The sequence below is a fragment of the Bubalus bubalis genome, chromosome 22 (assembly GCF_019923935.1).
Source record: "Bubalus bubalis isolate 160015118507 breed Murrah chromosome 22, NDDB_SH_1, whole genome shotgun sequence".
Taxonomy (NCBI): Eukaryota; Metazoa; Chordata; class Mammalia; order Artiodactyla; family Bovidae; genus Bubalus; species Bubalus bubalis.
In genome coordinates, this window is record NC_059178.1 from 12,336,904 (window position 1) to 12,356,087 (window position 19,184).

At 48.1% G+C, this 19,184-nt stretch overlaps 1 protein-coding gene and 1 long non-coding RNA gene across 2 annotated transcripts in view; one reads left to right on the forward strand and one right to left on the reverse strand.

Moving 5' to 3' along the window:
* Positions 1 to 8,139: 8,139 nt before the first annotated feature.
* On the reverse strand, positions 8,140 to 9,021 carry LOC123331221. Its single transcript, XR_006547757.2, has 2 exons — positions 8,393 to 9,021; positions 8,140 to 8,309 (listed from the first exon to the last, which is right to left on the reverse strand). It is a non-coding gene; the product is annotated as an uncharacterized LOC123331221 (long non-coding RNA).
* A 1,228-nt stretch (positions 9,022 to 10,249) lies between these two features.
* MYO5B (myosin VB) overlaps positions 10,250 to 19,184 on the forward strand; it is a 331,025-nt gene continuing 322,090 nt past the window's right edge. The window contains exon 1 of the mRNA XM_025273190.3: positions 10,250 to 10,582. Coding sequence (XP_025128975.3) covers positions 10,556 to 10,582 — 27 coding nt within the window. The 5' untranslated portion in view covers positions 10,250 to 10,555. The remainder of the gene's footprint in view (positions 10,583 to 19,184) is intronic.

Here is a 19,184-nt window from a genome sequence, read left to right on the forward strand (position 1 = left end):
AATATGAATGCAAAAAAATGAGAAGCAACACCATTGATGATTATGGGGCCAGCACCAGGATGTGGTGAATGAGGGACTAATTTTGGGTGTAAAGCTTCAGTCAGTCAGTTCAGTTGCTCAGTCATGTCTGACTCTTTGCGACCCCATGAATCGCAGCACGCCAGGCCTCCCTGTCCATCACCAACTCCCGGAGTTTACCCAAACTCATGTCCATTGAGCCGGTGATGCCATCCAGCCATCCCGTCCTCTGTCGTCCCCTTCTCCTCCTGCCCCCAATCCCTCCCAGCATCAGAGTCTTTTCCAATGAGTCAGCTCTTCGCATGAGGTGGCCAAAGTACTGGAGTTTCAGCCTCACCATCAGTCCTTCCAATGAACACCCAGGACTGATCTCCTTTAGGATGGACTGGTTGGATCTCCTGGCAGTCCAAGGGACTCTCAAGAGTCTTCTCCAACATCACAGTTCAAAAGCATTAATTCTTTGGTGCTCAGCTTTCTTCACAGTCCAACTCTCACATCTATACATGACCACAGGAAAAACCATAGCCTTGACTAGACGGACCTTTGTGGGCAAAGTAATGTCTCTGCTTTTGAATATGCTATCTAGGTTGGTCATAACTTTCCTTCCAAGGAGTAAGCATCTTTTAATTTCATGGCTGCAATCACCATCTGCAGTGATTTTGGAGCCCAGAAAAATAAAGTCTGACACTGTTTCCACTGTTTCCCCATCTATTTCTCATGAAGTGATGGGACCAGATGCCATGATCTTTGTTTTCTGAATGTTAAGCTTTAAGCCAACTTTTTCACTCTCCTCTTTCACTTTCATCAAGAGGCTTTTGAGTTCCTCTTCACTTTCTGTCATAAGGGTGGTGTCATCTGCATATCTGAGGTGATTGATATTTCTCCCGGCAATCTTGATTCCAGCTTGTGCTTCTTCCAGTCCAGCGTTTCTCATGATGTACTCTGCATAGAAGTTAAATAAGCGGGGTGACAATATACAGCCTTGATGTACTCCTTTTCCTATTTGGAACCAGTCTGTTGTTCCATGTCCAGTTCTAACTGTTGCTTCCTGACCTGCATATAGGTTTCTCAAGCTTAAGGGGTACCAAAAAACTCAGCAATCATGATGTTATCTGTAAAAATCAAAATTCATGCGAAAATTCATGAGGAAGGAAGTGGTAAATTTTGAAATAAAGATCTGACAGTGCTGGGCTGGGCCAGATTAGAGCCTGAGGCCAAAGGAAAAATGCATGTAATTCACGAGGAAGGAAATGTTAAATTTTGAAATAAAGCTCTGACAGTGCTGGGCTGGGCCAGATTAGAGACTGAGGCCAAAGGAAAGGGACATGCATTTTTCCTTTGGCCTCAGGCTCTAATCTGGCCCAGCCCAGCACTGTCAGATCTTTATTTCAGAAATTAAAAAACGCTTACTCCTTGGAAGAAAAGTTATGACCAACCTGGATAGCATATTGAAAAGCAGAGACATTACTTTTCCAACAAAGGTCCATCTAGTCAAGGCTATGGTTTTTCCAGCGGTCATGTATGGGTGTGAGAGTTGGACTGTGAAGAAAGCTGAGCACCGAAGAATTGATGCTTTTGAATTGTGGTGTTGGAGAAGACTCTTGAGCGTCCCTTGGACTGCAAGGAGATCCAACCAGTCCATTCTGAAGGAGATCAGCCCTGGGATTTCTTTGGAAGGAATGATGCTAAAGCTGAAACTTTGGCCACCTCATGTGAAGAGTTGACTCATTGGAAAAGACTCTGATGCTGGGAGGGATTGGGGACAGGAGGAGAAGGGGACGACAGAGGATGTGATGGCTGGATGGCATCACTGACTCGATGGACATGAGTCTGAGTGAACTCCAGGAGTTGGTGATGGACAGGGAGGCCTGGCATGCTGCGATTCATGGGGTTGCAAAGAGTCGGACACGACTGAGTGACTGAACTGTACTGAATGTATTTCTTTAATAGTTAATTTTTTCCAGAGGTAGATTTGAAATTATTAATGATTGAGTTAACTTCATTAAAGCCAGATTAAGAAAAACAGTAAATTATCTTTTGGGGATTGTTATAATAAAGGGTTGCCATGAAGATCCCCTGTAGGAGGGCATGGCAACCCACTCCAGTATTCTTGGCTGGAGAATGCCCATGGACAGAGAAACGGGTCACAGTCCATAGGGTCGCAAAGAGTCGGACGTGACTGAGTGACGAAGCACAACACGGCACAGCACGTAGGAAAGGGTTAAGTCCGCAGGCTTGGGGTGTTTAAACCCTATACATTCCAAAAAAGGACTATCCTTGGTGAGCTCCTGGGAGATGACCTGTAACAACTCATATGTCCATTAGTTGCTGATTACCCGAGACTTGGTTATTGACTGAGATGTGAATAACAGAAGGACTTGCAGTCTGTGTATGGGATGTGGCCTTTTCTGATATGCCAACTGACCACCCTGTGATGTAAATTCTTGATAGCAAATTATCTAGCTACCCCTGGAATTAAAAGGCAAAATAAGTACATATTCAGAGTCTCTACTAAGTCTCTAACCAAAGCCTTTTGGCCTTCAGAACAAAGAATCATGGGATCTGGTCAAGCAGATTTTTGCCTAATAGAAATGACAGAGTTTAGCAAAGAATTGAAAGCTCTAAATATTAAACTGTCTTTAAATTTTATGTATGTCAAAAATTCAGACAGTGAGCATTTTATATTTTAAATAATGCTTATATTTACTTGGAATATTAATTCATCATACATTAATTCATCATACATAGGATATATACATAAAAAGTATATTAAAGTGAAAAAAGTATATTAAAGATATTGTCAATCCCAGGTAACGAAATGAATACAGATACAGACAGTGTATCCATATAGTGGAGGAAGGCTTCACAGAGAAGGTGGGACATTTGGTGAGGCCAAGAGTGGAGGTTTGGTAGCTCTGCTTTAGAAGTGCCTGGGAGTGAAAAGACCATTCAGCTGGAGATCCTGGAATCAGCCTTTTTGAAGTGATTCCTATGTGATTCTAGTGTACAGCCAAGCCCAAGAATCATGGAGGTAGAGGATGGGTAGAATTTGGAAACAGATAGCATACTCCAGGCAGTTTTTATGAATTCACAGGTTTATGTAATTAATACAAGCCCTGAGATCAACCTCAGGCTCTGATTCCCTCTCAGTCTCAGAACACAAGATAATCTCCCCCCATGGCAAGATCTCAGTTTAATGGTTCAATTTTATCAATGGGTGAGTGGGGGTGAAGGGTATGCTTTGTGAGCAAGGCAGGTGTGTAGCGATTGTGAGTGACATTCTCTGCTATGAAAGTGGGCCTTGTGAACCCCTATCCACTTCCCAGTTCTTCCCAGCAACGTCTCGGCCAAAAGCAGCCCAGCCACCAGCCAGCAGTGTGACTCTGAGCAGCTCTGTCTCCTCTAGCAGCTTTGCTTTTTCTTTTGTAAAATCAGAAGGTTGGAAATTGATCTCTTTAAGGCTCTTCCCATTATGACTTTGGAAGATCAGAAAATTAAGGAATACTGAAAGCGAGAGAAAAGGCAAAAATAAAATTAGCTGGGAAAAGTGTCCAGAAGAGGGAGCCAAGATGCTGCTGCTGCTGCTACTGCTGCTGCTAAGTCGCTTCAGTCGTGTCCGACTCTGTGCGACCCCATAGATGGCAGCCCACCAGGCTCCCCCGTCCCTGGGATTCTCCAGGCAAGAACACTGGAGTCGGTTGCCATTTCCTTCTCCAAAGCATGAAAGTGAAAAGTGAAAGTGAAGTCGCTCAGTTGTGTCCGACTCTTAGTGACCCCATGGACTGCAGCCCACCAGGCTCCTCCATCCATGGGAATTTTCAGGCATGAGTACTGGAGTGGGGTGCCATTGCCTTCTCCAAGCCAAGATGCTAGGGAGAAACTATACTGTGTCCCTGGAAAGGGATCCTGCAGCTTACCCGAGAGCAAGTGACCCGACATGAACAGTGGTTAGAGGACTGGGGGCTCAGGGTTAATTTGGGGGGCGTTCAGACCGCGGGCCTGCGGGAGTTACCTTGTGTTTACTCCCATCCATGCCACCTCACTTCTCTCCTCTTTTTTCTCCATCCAAGCCCCAAGAGATTGGTCACTCCATCCTAGGTGTGGTGGGGGGTGGTTGTCATTATAGTTATTTACTCAAAAGCTCTTGAGTCTTGCAACAGCTTCTGTGAGCAGAGGTGTTGGAGGTTCTGGGAAAGTGTAAATTCCACTCTTTTCTCTCCGGCTTTCCCTCTAGAAAAATACCCAACCATTTTGCAGCAGACAGGATGTCCAGTAGGATACCCCATTTAGGGTTAAAGTCAAGCTTCAAATGAAAACCTCCTAAAGGAAACAGGACTAACCGAGCTGTAAAGCCCTGTTGTCCAGTCTTCCCGGGAGCAAGCTTTGAGCCAGAGGTTTTCTTTGATTGAGGTTATCAATACAGCATACACGGCAACAGCTCTGAATGTTGATGTCAGGAGCCAGATGTATGGGGGGCAGTCACCCGGCACAACCACGGACTCCCAGGGCTGGTGCAGCCCACCCCGCACCCAGCAGCAGAATCTACAGCGTCCTTGGCAGTGATAATCAAGCCTCTGCCTGAATTCCCCCAGGGGTAGCAAGCTCACTTTTCTACAAGATGCCTCTCTTAAATGGTTTTCATTGGAAGTTGTATTTGTTCTTGATGGCTGTGTGGTATCTGCCACCCTGAGACTTTCTCCCCATGGTCTGACTTCCATCAAGCTGCTGCTGCTGCTAAGTCACTTCAGTCGTGTCCGACTCAGTGTGACCCCATAGACGGCAGCCCACCGTCCAGCAGACCCAGCCTAACCCTCTTTAACATGACAGATGTTCAAGTGTTTGAAAATGGTTATGACAGCCGTGTCTTTCACCAGTCCTCAGCGTCCAGAGTCTTCCCATGCCCAAATCAAGACACCCCAGTGGTCTTTCACCATCCTTACATGGCACGGTTTCCACCCTCATCCCCACCCACCTGCACCCCTTGGAGGAGTGGCCACTGGGTAATCCAGGCTGGGGTCTGTGTCTCCGTCTGTCTCTCCCTGTCAAATAGTGACAGAAAAGTCCCGGCTTAAACCTGCACAAGCTAGGTGCTAACTCAGAACAGGAAAAAAAAGTTTGTTCTGCCCGAAGAGGGACTCGGAGATGACCAGTGAATAAACTGCAAAGATGAAAGTGTTCCACAGCATCAGGTTCTTAACACCATTTTAAATCCTGAGCTGCTAATAAAGACCTAATTTGGGAGGTCGTGGAAGAAACCACCGTTCTTTCTGTGGGCTTCAGACTTTCTTGTTCTGAAACTCTAAAGGAATTTTGAAAAACCATGTATGTCTTCCCATGTTTTTAGGTTAATAACTAATATTTTAGAAGTTTAAGTAGTTGGAAAAGATGTAATTCCTGGCATATTTTAGATATTGTCAGCTTAAAATAAAACTGTTGTATCATTCTTTTAAGTGAACCCAATGGACTCTAACTGCCATGGCAATTTGATACTTTCCCTTGCCCATTTAAAAACCACACAAGTTCTTTAAATCATTTGTTTTTTTTCCCTTGAATCTGAATTTATTCCGCTTTCCCTACAAGATTTTATCCTACATTTTTAATGCTAGAAACTCCTTTAATAACCACCAATGACACTTATCTATAACAAAAATATGTATATAAATTAATATATTAAAAAATTTTGCAGTGGTCAAGTATTAAAACTATTCTGAGATGAATGATCACAAATCGTATTATTATACAATTTCAAAAATCTGTATTTTTGTTATAGATATAAATGCTTTATATTTGCTTACGAAAATAAATAGACGGGAAAGAAAGTTTTGTTAGAACAGTGTCCCTCAATTCTTTGAATTCCTTCTGAGTTGCCAAAAATCACATGGTGATCCATCAAAAGATTATTGTTAATAACCTGTCAGGTGACAATGGCTTAGTTCCTCCTTCAGTTTTGTTGATAACAGAATTGGAAACCACCCGACCTGCCCAGACCGTGTGGCCCCTTTGTCAGAGTCAGGCATTCTCAACACCAAAGCTTCCAAGTGTCCGTTGGTTTGATGTCCTGGAGGCTCTTGCTTTCCAAGGAAAGGGCCACCCCATCACTCAGGAGGACTGAGAAATGTGCTTTCTTCTGCAAAGTGAGAGAAGAAGAGAGAAGGACCGTCTCAGAATGAGCTGTCGACTGCAGGCTTGTTTTGTCAAAGTCATGTTCAGAGTTACCAGTTAGTTTGGACATATAGGATCTGGAAATTGATTTTCTTAAAACAAACTATGGACTAGTGGCTCCTTGAAAAGTCCTGGATTAATTAGGGCACCACAGACCACAGTTTGAAGATGCTGCCTTAGAAGGTAGGAATATTTGGGAAACCAACCTACCGAGAAGGGGAGGGGAGAAATTGCTAGGATGAAGTTTGTGCCAGTGGGACAATCACCGAAGATACTTTTTGTATGTGATTGTCTTGGTCACCTCTTGCTGCATAACAAATTATCCCAAAACTTAGTGGCTTCAAACCATACACATTTTTTATCTCACAGTTTAATTTAGACACAGCTTTTCTGGATCCTCAGCTTCTGGGTGTCCCACGTGTCTGCCATCAAAGTGTCAGCTGGGGTTGTGGTCTTCAAGTCAAGTCTTAAGCCTTGGTTAGTGCAGAATCTGCTTCCAAGTTCACTCATTTAGCATTAGGAGAATTCAGTTTTCGAGTGTTGTTGGTCTGAGGCTACCCTCAGTTCCTTGTCACGTGAATCTCTCTATAGGGCAGCTCACAATAGGTTAGCTTGCTTCATGGGAGCAAACATATGAGAAATGCCAGAGAAAAGTCCAGCAAGACAAAGTCACAGTCTTATAACCTAACCATCGAAGTGATACCCCATCACCTTTCCTAGACTTAAATCACTAGGTCCAGCACAATTCACCTACTATTTCTTGAGTTCTATTTTGAGCAAGGCAATGGGTCTGTGTTGTTCCTGCCTTAGAGCCTAGTGTTGAGAAGTCAGTGATATTAGTGGGCTTCCCAGGTGGCACTAGTGGTAAGGAACCTGCCTGCCAATGTAGGAGATGTAAGAGATGCAGGTCACATCGCTGGGTTGGGAAGATACCATGGAGGAGGGCATGGCAACCCATTCCAGTATTTTTGCCTGGAGAATCCCATAGACAGAGGAGACTGGCAGGCTGCAGTCCATAGGGTTGGACATGACTGAAGTGACTTAGCACACACACACAGGGATATTAGTACACACATATTACAGGGTGCAGTGCAGATGAATGCTTTGGAAGTTCAAAGTTCTTCCTCATTTTTATGTGATGGAAAGCCCCATCTGTCAGGAAGGAGAGCAAGTCACTTACAATGAGTGTCTTCTCTTTACTTTGAGAAACCATGGAACACAGAGCAGTGCTTCTTAAAAGTATGAGCCCTATACCATCTAGGGTACTTAATAAGCATGCACACACATGGACCAACTGGATTAGTATCCCCCGGCATCCCCTTCATCCTGATTCCCACTAAGGTTCAGGAACTGCTGGCAGGTGCTTAGGCTCTCGAGTGTGATAGAGTTTGAGTTCAGTACTGGCTTTCTGACCTAGAACATCTCGCCAGCACCCTCAGCCTTACTTTGCTCACCTATGAAACTGAGTTAATATCTGAACCTCCTCTAAAAGGTTGCTTTGAGGCTCAGACAAGATTGCAGAAGTAAAGCACTTGGCAAATGCTTTTTCCTGGCACAAAGTAAGTTTTCAAATGTTTTTATTATTATTCCAAGGAGGGAAAGCCTATATCTGATTGTGGGATTCAGTTCAGTTCAGTTCAGTCTCTCAGTTGTGTCCAACTCTTTGCGACCCCATGAATTGCAGCACGCCAGGCCTCCCTGTCCATCACCAACTCCCGGAGTTCACCCAAACTCATGTCCATTGAGCCAGTGATGCCATCCAGCCATCTCATCCTCTGTCGTCCCCTTCTCCTCCTGCCCCCAATCCCTCCCAGCATCAGGGTCTTTTCCAGTGAGTCAACTCTTCACATGAGGTGGCCAAAGTACTGGAGTTTCAGCTTTAGCATCATTCCTTCCAAAAAACACCCAGGACTGATCTCCTTTAGAATGGACTGGTTGGATCTCCTTGCAGTCCAAGGGACTCTCAAGAGTCTTCTCCAACACCACAGTTCAAAAGCATTAATTCTTCAATAGACATCCACAAAGTTCTGGCCAAGAGTAGGAGCCTCCTCAGGGATGTGATTCAGCTCAGTCAGCATGAATTCAGCTTTTAATTCATGCCAGGTATGATGGAAGCCAGAAAGTTGGACCTGGGTTGGGGATGGGGACAAAGGATGGTCACGTGAGTCTCAGGTTGGTCCGAGGGCTTAGAGGGATTGCTAGCATTGCCTACCTGGCAGGTGGAGAAGTGCTAGAGGTTAGAGCTGGATTTCAGAGTTAACATTGCAGGAAGAGGAGAGATAGGGGGCGTGGCTGAGAAGAAAGCTGAGATCTGGGAAATGGGCCACAGTTTTATTCAGGAAGAGAAACAAGAAGGTGTGGTTAGCAAAGCTGGGAAAACAAGAGGAGAAAAATGATAGAGGCCAAGGGGGGGACAACAACATAGGGAGAGTCAGTTCCCACCCCAAGCTTCAGACAGAGAAGGCAGTTTCAATAGGATGGGGTTGAGAGGGAACCCCTTAGGAAGGAATGAAAGCAGAGACACTTAACCTTGACTGTCATTAGAACCACCTGAAAATGCTTAAAAATCTCTTTGCTCAGGCAGCACCCCAGACAAGTCAAATCAGAATTTCTGGGAGTGAGAGCCAGGCATTTGTGTTTGTAAAAGTGATCCCAACGTGCAGAAAGTGTTGAGAACCAGTGAATTACAGAGGGACTAGACTAGGGCTGAGTCTTAGCAAGGAGACTTTCTTATCTGAGAGGGAAGGACCCCGGTGAGATGTGAAGACACAGGTGTTGAGCCCCACTCCCAGCCTTTCTGATTGGTCCTCAATGAGGCCCCATATTTTGTATTTCTAAAAATTTCCAGGTGATGCTAATGGCCCTGGGGCCCACACTTCAAGAACTACTAGAATACAGGGAAGGACACTCTGCAGACAGGTTTTTGAGGGAAAGAGACAGGACAGGAGCTCCCTTTCAGATCCATGAAGAGTCGTCCAAGCTTAGGTCATTGGCACTGGTCAACCCTGGAAGTATGATTCTTTAGAATTAGGGAGGAACTTCAGATACTGGGATCCCACCCTTCGCCAAATGGTGTTCCTCACGGTGGAACTGTTAAAGCTCCCCAGGTAATTCTCATTGAGGAGGCATGGTTGAGAAGGGCGGCAGGTGGACTAAATGCGGATTCTGCTTTCCAAGCGAGAAGGTCTTAAACGGGATGGGTCTAAGAATCTCCCGCCAGACAGTGGGACTCCGGAAGAGCCGCAGACATGGATCTTCTGGCTGAGAACTGCTTTCAGAAGTCATCCCTCATTCAGGTACCAAAGCCAACCCAGAAGACCGCGTCTCCTCCTACAGCCCTTGCTCTCCCTTTACAGACTCCTGCCAATTCTTTTCCTTTTTGGCTGAGATTTCTGCTTTTCTTTGGAAGCCGAAGAGAGCGCAAAGCTGCTAGGTGTCACTGGCAGACGCGACCAAAGTAAATGAGACAGAGAACGGCAGAGGGGCTGGGAGTGTGCGTGAGAGGGAGGGAGGGGGAAAATGTGAGGTTTCCCAGAGAGGCAAACAGTTCTCCGGTGGGGCGGCCGGGAGCCTAGTTGGAAGCTGTGGGTGAAATCTGCAAAAGTGGAGAAGAGTTTCGACTCCCACTTTGCTTGCGCTCAGATTTCAGCGCGGTGCGCTGTTTGGTGCAATCTCGAGTACCTCCAAATCGTCTTTAACAGGCTACCCATAATTGAATTTTAATAATGGGAATGTTAATGTCCAGGGAAAACCCACAGGAAAAATGTATGAAGCCTTTCGGCCGCAGGCGTCTCTCCTTTTTATTCCTCTTTTCCCTTCTCGGGTTCTTCCTCCTCTTTGTATTTTGCTTTCCTGATCTCCTCTGGGAGCCCGCCCAGCCTCCCGGGTCTCAGTCCGCGCGGGGAGCGCGCGCGGCAGGTGCAGGGCTCGCACCTGCCCCGCGCGCGCCCGGCGGCCGGCAGGGGGCGGTCGGCGATCGCTCCGCGCGCGGCCCCGCCCCGGCCCCGGGGACCCCGCGGCGGCGGGCCCGGCCCCCTTAGGGCTCATAGGAGGCGGCGGCGGCGGCGCACCGGCCGCGCGCCCGCCCGCTCCCTCCGGCGCGCCCGCGCCGCCTCCCATACCTGCGCGGGGAGCGGCGCCGCGGCCTCCTCCCCCGCCCGCCCGCCGCCGCCGCGGGAGTAAAGGTCGCGCCCGCAGACAGCGAGCCTGCCGCGGCGCCTCCAGGAAGCCGGCGGGGCAGGTCGGCGAGGAGGGGAAAGAGCCGAGAAACTCGGGCAGAAGATGGCGCCGGACGGGCCGGCCGAGGACTGAGAGCCGCCGGGACCTGCCGCCCGCCCAGGGCACCGCGTCCGGGCTCGGCCCGGCCTGCGCGGTCATGTCGGTCAGCGAGCTCTACAGCCAGGTGAGCGCGGGCCGCGCCGAGCCCGGCGCGCGGGGGAGGGCGGCGGGGCGCGCGGCCCGCGAAGGCTCGGTACCCCGCGGCTCAGCCGGGGCGTGGGGGCGCCGGCGACTCCTCGGAGCCTCCCAGCTCCGCGCCGCCTCCGAGCCCCTAACTTCGGGTGGCAGAGAAAGTTTGGCTGTTCCGGGAGCGCCCCAGCCAGGACCGTACCCCGGCTCCCCGACGCCCTGCCGTACGTGTCCTCGCCCCGGCGCAGTCTGGCCGAAGCCCCCGGCACCGTCCGGCTCGGAGTCCGGGCCGCGGGGACCGCCCTCCCCACCCCGCCGCCCGCGGTGGTCCCCTGCTTGGGGACCCCCACCTCGGTGCTCTGCAGCGCGATCTTCCGAGGGCGACCCTCTCGCGTGCCAAAGAGGGGGAATCCTGAATTCGGGGGGTGACCCTCTCGCATGCCAAAGGATCTGAATTCGGGGGAGGGTGTTCCTCCATTTGCGGGGTGGGGAGAAAAGGTAGGGGCTCAACCTCGGGGCGGGGCGCGGCGGCAAGGGGTGGGGAAGCCGCGGATCTAAGGATGCTCGGGGGACCTCGGGAGGGCGCGGGGAGCGCTTTCTTACTCCGCCGCGGAGTGGGTATTTTGAGGTGCTCCCTCCGGGCGGGCCCCGAGTGGGCTTCAGTCCCTGCGGGGAGGGTGTGGGAGTACTGCTGACCCCCGGGGTGGAGTGTGGGATTTCCAGGATGTCCTCAAGGTCAGAATGGATGTGCGGGACTCGGTCCTCGGAGTCTGGAGAACAGGTGCGGCCAGCCGGAGACGGCCCGGCTTCCGCAGCAGTTGCCGCGATTGAAGTTAGAGACGGGACGCAGCTCCCCCCAGCGCCCGCCGCCGCCGGAGCCCCCTCGGGTTTGCGCTTGGTGCCGGCGCGGGGGACGGTGAGGGGGTGGGGGGCCTTTTGTACGTTCGCACCCCATCCCCCCTTAAAATATTTTTTTGAGTTCTGGGTGTCCCCGACACGTCTGCCGGTTTGTCTTTACTGGGGCCGGGACTCGTTCGGCGGTGCCTGGTGCCCACCTGTCCACGTGTGCAGAGGGGTGCCTGGCGCACCCCCCTGTGTGATCCCCAGGACGCGCGCCTGGGCCAACCGGTCTGGGCGGGGGAGGGACAGGTACTTCCGCATCCTCACCTGGAGACTTCTCGCGGTTGCCCCGCACCTGGGCGAGCCCTTCAGCCCCGTGGGCAGGCCGCCCCCTTTCCGTTTGAGGACTTTTCTAATCCCTCGCCCTCTTGGCGGGAGGCGGGGGGGGGGTGGCGGACAGGGCTGAGCCCGGATGACACGAGGTTGGCAGTGGAGTCTGTAACAGGGCTGGGGGCGGAGTCGCCCTCACCTGGTGCACCTCCGCCAGCCCCAGGGGTGCCGGCCGCGATCGCTGATGAAAGACCGCTTTTGGGAAGACAGGGTGTGAGCCTGGAGCCGGGGGGTGCACTCTCTGGCATTTCTGGTTTTGGAAGAGCGCCCCATCCTGTTAACCACTGGGAGTCTTGGAAGGAGTCCTCTAAGCTTCAGCTTTCAGTCCTTCTCTTGAAGCGGGTTATCTGGCACCTCAATGGATGGCTGAAAACCAGCGAGGCAGGGAAAAATCTGGAATGTAAAGCTCTGAACCTTACGAAAATACCGCTTGTACTCCCAAGTAAAATGAGTGACTCAACCGAATATACCTGCCACGTATCCTATATTACTTTATCAAATGATAACTAATTGCCGTATTACACAAGCTAATGGACAGTTGAATAAACCCTTAATTTTTGGAGCCCTGATCTTGAACAAGAACATTGGGATGCTTTTAAAGATACTTTTCAGGGGAAACACTCAATTTGATTTTTAATTAGAAATGAACATATTGCATGTTAATTATTAGAAATGATGAGTTAGTAAGAGTCTGAGCTAAAATTCTAGTGTACTCTCTCTTGACTTACAGATAATAAAGGACAAAAACAGTTCTTGAAGAAAAGGTCTTGGGAGGGCGCTCAAGGTGCTTAAGAAAAGTATCTCCGTTGGTATGAGGGTTTGGCATTCTTAGTCCAAAAGCAGTCTTTGCATTTCTCCCTAAGGCCTGGGGACTGTACCTCACTGTTAATGGGTTTCTTGTTCTTAATCATGTTTTAGGTTTATGAATCTCAAATTGAGATTTTTCTGTGGCCCACGCAGTAGCTTCCAACCAGATTGCATCTTGAGCAGCTGTTACTTTTTCTGGCAGAGTTGAACACGCTTATGTTTTACTACGAGGAGCAGTAAAGACGGTCACCATGACCGTCCCACTCGCTAGGCTGGAGTCTCAGTCTGCATATGAAATCATAAATTATACAGAGAAACCGTGTCTGTGACTTAGATTCACTTTGTTTCTTGGGGAAGATGATTCGTTTATTTTAGTGTATTTATCAAAGTAGCCAATGTTCCCTTTTTTATTTTTAACTTGCTAGTGGGCTTTTCTAATGTGAGGAACACTGGGTCCAGGCACGCACTTTAATATATTATGCATGATGGAAATAATGATCTATTATGCCAACAGCATTTATGCGTGGGATGGAAATTTTAGAGCCCTTTATTGATTATACCTGTTGCTTTAGTGACATGGTATAAGATGTTGTTATTGGACTGTGAGACGCTTATTTAAGTGTATAAATTAGCCTGTAAGTACTGTAAATAGTTTCAGGTAAGAACCTGGTAGATTGGTGTATTCCCAGTTACCTAAGAAAAGACTTTCTTCTCCTCCTTCCACATTACTGTTTTCTTGCTCTTCTCCTTGTCTATCTGTTCTCTGCAACTGGAGGCTTATATGATATGTGGCAATTTTTGTGGGGAGGGGAGAGATGATTTTAGTTATTGGTAGAGGGCATTTCCCATGACAAAGGCACTCTTGTTTTCAGAACACCCAATACCTCACCTTTAAGAAATTGCTTTCTTTGTTCTGAGGTTTTCCTCAATGGGAAAAGAGAGTGAGAGTCCATGTCTGACGCTTCGAGGGTGATGTCAAGGTGAGTCAGCCCCAGTCGCCCATACAGAAAGGTGGAGCTAATGATGGGCTCTCGTCACAAGTGGCACGTATGTGGCAAGTGTTAGTACTTTGTTTCCAACCCACAGGAAAAGACAATCTTTTATAAATCAAATTAGCCCAGGTCCCAGGAAGATGTCCAAACATGCCTAAGCATAGTAAACATGATTTGATTATGGTAGTTGCAGAAAATAGTCTGGTTTTTAAACTATGAAATACATAACCTCTCTTTCAGGCTGATTAATGCAACCCTTCTCTATACGAGGGTTATTCTGGATGAAAAATTTAAACACTGCTCTCTTAAATCATGTGGTCTTCAGCGTGCTACTTTGGTGCTAACCAACAGTGAGAGTGAAGTCGCTCGGTCGTGTCTGACTGTTTGCGATCCCGTGGACTATACAGTCCATGGGCTTCTCTAGGCCAGAATACTGGAGTGGGTAGCCTTTCCCTTCTTCAGGGGATCTTCCCAACCCAGGAGTCGAACCCAGGCCTCCCGCATTGCAGGTGGATTCTTGACCAACTGAGCAGCTGGGGAAATCACCAGGCTGACACCAGCACCTTCAAATACTCCTTTTCCTGCCTGGCTTCTAGTTGATAGGTGGTGTCTGAGCAGAGGACTTTTGAATGCTGCTAGGAAGTGACTTTACTAGTGGACACGCCCTGTGTGTGTCAGTGATGGCTTTGAGCTCAGGGGGCCTTTATGAAGGACGCTATTTTGGGGCCAGTCCTTTGGAAAATAGAACTTGTGCTTCTGGGCTGGTGGTCTCGAACTGGCTCTTACCTGTGCATCGGGTGACACAGGCTTCTCCAGGTATCGGTCTGGAAGGCAGCAAGAGGCTCCTATTCTCCTGGTGCCCACTGGTAGAGATATGAGGGCCTGACGAACTGCTGCTGTTGTGCTCTTCGTCTGCCCTGGACCGCCCCCTGCGCGCTGCCTGGCACTTGCTTCCTCCAGCACTCAGCTCCTGGGTCTCTGTCAAAGCTTCCTGGAGCCTGAGAAGTGATGTCCCTCCTGCCCCCACGGGGGACAGTCCTTTAACCAACAGGCATCTAAGAGCTGTAGCTCCCAGTTCCCCGGCCTTGGGAACAGGGCGGCTCTCCACAAGGCCCACGCTGTTTCCAGAGCTCCTGCACAGGCTGAGCAGAAGTGCTTCCACTCAGGACTTTCTTGACCATCACACCCCTGGGGGGCTTCCTTCCCTCCCCCAGTTCACGGCCCCACTCCCCTTTCCCGAGAGCCTTGCCTGATCAAGCCTTTAGACAGGGATCCTCATCCCAGAGTCCGACGTGGGGAACCTGGATGAACCCAGCGCCGCAGTGGCTTGGCCCCAGCCCTGCAGTGGCTTGGCCGGGTGGGCCCTGAGAAGCTCCAGGGCTCTTGGCTGCTCAGGGCTCCATGTCCCACACTCCCGCCTTCCTTCCAGGCCTCATTCTCTGCCTCACCTGTTGCTTTCCTTCCATCCCTAGCTGTCACTCCGTTTCTTCTCCCCTTGCCCAGCTGGGCATGCAAACCCAGTGGGCCCTTCTTGGCTCTGCTGATGACCATCAGAATTCCCAAGTTTGTTTATTTACAGAACAGAAAGAGACACACAGAATTAGAGAATGAACTTACGGCTGCTGAAGGATGGGGGTAATGGATAGTTAGGGAGTTTGGGATGGACATGTATACACTGCTCTGTTTAAAATGGGTAACCACCAAGGACCTGCTGTATAGCACAGGGAACTCTGCTCAGTGTTACATGGCTGCCTGGATGGGAGGGGAGTTTGGATCAATGTATATGTATGGCTGAGTCCCTTCGCTGTTCACCTGAAACTGTCATAACATTGTTAATCAGCTATACCTCAGTACAAAATAAGAAGTTAAAAAAAAAAAATCTTAAAACTTGGCATGGAAAAAAAAGGAATTCCCAAGTTTGCGTGTGGATTGTTAACCAGTTCATAACCAGGGCATGTTCTCTGCCTGCCTGTAACCGGTGTGCACTGAGCAGGCTTGCTCTGATAGTTTCTGTGTCATGCCACGTCTCCTTGATTAGGCTGAGATCCTGGAGAGCAGTTGTTCAGTTGCTCAGTCGTGCCTGACTCTCTGCAACCCCATGGACTGTAGCACATCAGGCTTCCTTGTCCTCTGGTATGTCCTAGAATTTGCTCAACTTATGTCCACTGAGTCAGTAATGCTATCTAACCATCTCATCCTTTGTCATTCCCTTCTTCTCCTGCCCTCCCAGCATCAGGGTCTTTTCCAGTGAATTGGCTCTTTGCATCAGGTGGCCAAAGTATTGGAGCTTCAGCTTCAGCATCAGTCCTTCCAATGAATATTCAGGGTTGATTTCCTTTAGGATTGACTGGTTCAATCTCCTTGCCATCCAAGGGACTCTCAAGAGTCTTCTCCAACACCACAGTTCAAAGACATCAGTTCTTTGGTGCTTAGCCTTCTTTATGGTCCAACACTCACATCCATACATACCACTGGAAAAACCATAGCTTTGACTAGAACCCTAGTTGGCAAAGTGATGTCTCTGCTTTTTAATGTACTGTCTAGGTTTGTCATAGCTTTTCTTCGAAGGAGCAAGCGTCTTTTATTTTTGTGGCTGTGGTCACCGTCTTCAGTGATTTTGGAGCCCAAGAAAATGAAGTCTGTTACTGTTTCCCTTTTCCCTGCCATGTATTTGCCATGAAGTGATGGGACCAGATGCCATGATCTTTCATTTTTTAATGTTGAGTTTTAAGCTAGCTTTCTAACTCTCTTTGATGCTTATCAAGAGGCTCTTGAGTTCCTCTTCGCTTTCTGCCATTAGGGTGGTGTCATCAGAGGCTGCACCAAACACTTTGGGAGTCTCCACTGGGTGTAGTGTGCTCTGCCTCATGCCCAGTAGGGCGTTATCTGGGAGATTGCCCCCGCCGCTTTTGACACCGCTGACACGCTGACGTCCTGCTGGGTGTGAACTTCCTTGTAACTGCGTGCTGACACCAGGTCTCTCCATCTGGGCCTTGTGATAGAGCTTGCTTTTCAGCTGCTAGCTTCTCCCCATTTCCTTTTTGTTGATGTGTTACAATATTTCATTTCGTTAACTTCATGATAGCCACCCATTAGACTTTCTGACAGCTCCAGGTCTGGTTGGAGTCTATTACTGTGCTTATTTTGTTCAACAGAAAGATGGCATTCTCTTGCTGTTGGAAGGCCAGGGCTCCTCTGAGTAGAACTCAATAGACATTCTAAGTTCTGGCATGCATGTGTGTGTGTTTGATACTGTCATTTTTTATGATAAGACAGCGATAAACTAAACTGTTTATAATATATAAATCTACACACCACCTTCTCTGGATGATAGAGTGTCACTATTTATATGGAATCATCAGGGTAAACCTGGATAGGTTTGAATGACCTCTGTTTTCTAATTCAATAGGCTCCCAGGAACCACATTAAAAAGCAGTCCATTTTAAAGTGAGAGGAGTTATGTGTGTGTGCTCTGATGTTCTTGTCTAGACACATTTTGTATCATCGTTGGATAATAAAACCTAAATTCACAAAGTTAACAAGCCAGCATGCCCCGTGTGCCATGAGAGGAGAGCAGGTACTCACAGCTACAGATGTTCTGTAGCGGTGTTGGTCAAGTGGGCGGTGGGGCCTGAGTGGGCTTGGAAGCATGAATAGGTATTGGATACACGTGGAGACTGGGAATAGCACCGTCAGTAGGAGACAGTAGAGTGAGTTTAAGCATGGACAAGGATGACTTGTCCATGTCATCCAACTGCTTGTCCATGTAGTATTTTAAAAACTCTTTATGAAAATCTTAGCCTTATAGAAAAGTTATAAAAATAGCAGAGTTTCTGTGTATTTATTCCCAAATTCCCATGATGTTAACACCTCATAAATACATTGTAATCACTGAAACCAGGAGCTGAACGTTTGTACAATGCTGTTAACTTGCCTGCAGGCTTGTCTACAAGCCCGTAGGTTTCCCACTACCGGCCTTCCCTGGCAGGAGCCCACCTAGGATTCCATGTTGGGTTTAGCACCACAGCTGCCTAGTCTCCTCTGTTTGGTGTCAGACCTCAATTTCAGTTTCTTCTTTTGACCTTGACATTGGTCAGCTATTTTGTAGAATGAACCTCAGTTTGAGTTTGTCTGATGTTTTCCCATGCTTAGATGGAAGTTATAAATTTTGGGCAAGAACACAGCAGAAATAGCGTGCCTTCCTCCCAGGAGATGGACTGACTCAGGAGATCTGTGATATCCGTGTCTCATTGCAGGTGGTGTCACTTTGATCCCTTGTTTAAGGTGATGTCTGTCAGTTCCCTTTTATTGAAGACTGGTATTTAGAAACTAAGATCTGGGTGCCTGGTGTGCTTATCACTGTTTGTTTATAGTCATTTAGGGATTACTCAGGTTAGAACTCAAACATCTGGTTATACAGGCAATGGAAGAAGAGTCATTTATGACCTTGAAGTTTCCACCATGAGGATGGACAGAAATAAAGAAGGCAAGGATGATGCTTGATTTTGACATTGAGTTTGGAATGACAGTGGTTTGTCTAAGTGGAAATATTTACATTGAGAATGTATGAACAAGCTTAAAGGAGAAATGTGAGGTTTTGACGTTCTTGCAAATAAAAGATGCCTGGGATTTGCTTTCCTCTTAGCAATACAGTTGTCTTACAGCATGATTTTAATAGAGATAAGATCATGACCTTGGGATGGGCGATCTCGGGCTTTGTGGCCACAATCTTTCCGTGGACCATATGGGTAGTGTGGTTACACATTCTGAGCTCTGACATGTTGGAGCAGATAACCTTCTGAGCTTTGATTTCTTAATCTGAAAAATTGTCATGGTACCTGCTTTATAAGATTATTGCAGGATTATGTGATCAGACATAGGTGAAGTGCCTGCCTGGCACAGTGTCTGGTACAGTGTCTGCACTTGGCAACTGTTCATCAGCTTGTTTCCCTCTTCAGTGATGGTGCAGATGTTGGCTTCCTCTCTCAACCCATCTGGCAAGGATGTTGTTTGTAAGAAGAGAGAGAAAGGGAAGAATTGCTGCAAGTATGGAACTACCTGAGGAATAGAGAACCAAGGCGTGGGGATAAAGGTTCCCATCCCCACGGCCTCCTGGGGAAAGAGCAAAAACAGTTTGAAAGAAGCTTTAAATTTAAGCTGTGCTGTCTGGTCTCCTGTTACAGCTCTCAAGGAAAATTAAAGCAATTTTTCACCATGCTCTTTTATTTTATTTTTTTTTTGTTTAATACAAATGATTATTGAAACCATTCATATAATGCAGGAAAGGCAAGGGCTCTGTAATCCCATTCCCAGACAGCTCCTGTTAACTGTACACGTATGCCAGACCCACCGTGTCCAGTAGGGTAAATCCAGTAAGTAACACGTGACTGTTGAGCACCTGGGGTGAGGCTGGCCTAAGCTGGGATGGGTACACACCAGATCTCCAAGGTTGAGCACAAAAAAGGAATGTAAAATGTCTCACTTAGGCTTTCTTTATGTTGATGAAGTGTTCAAATAATATTTTGGATATAATGTGGCTACTGGAAAATCTAAACTTCCACACGTGGC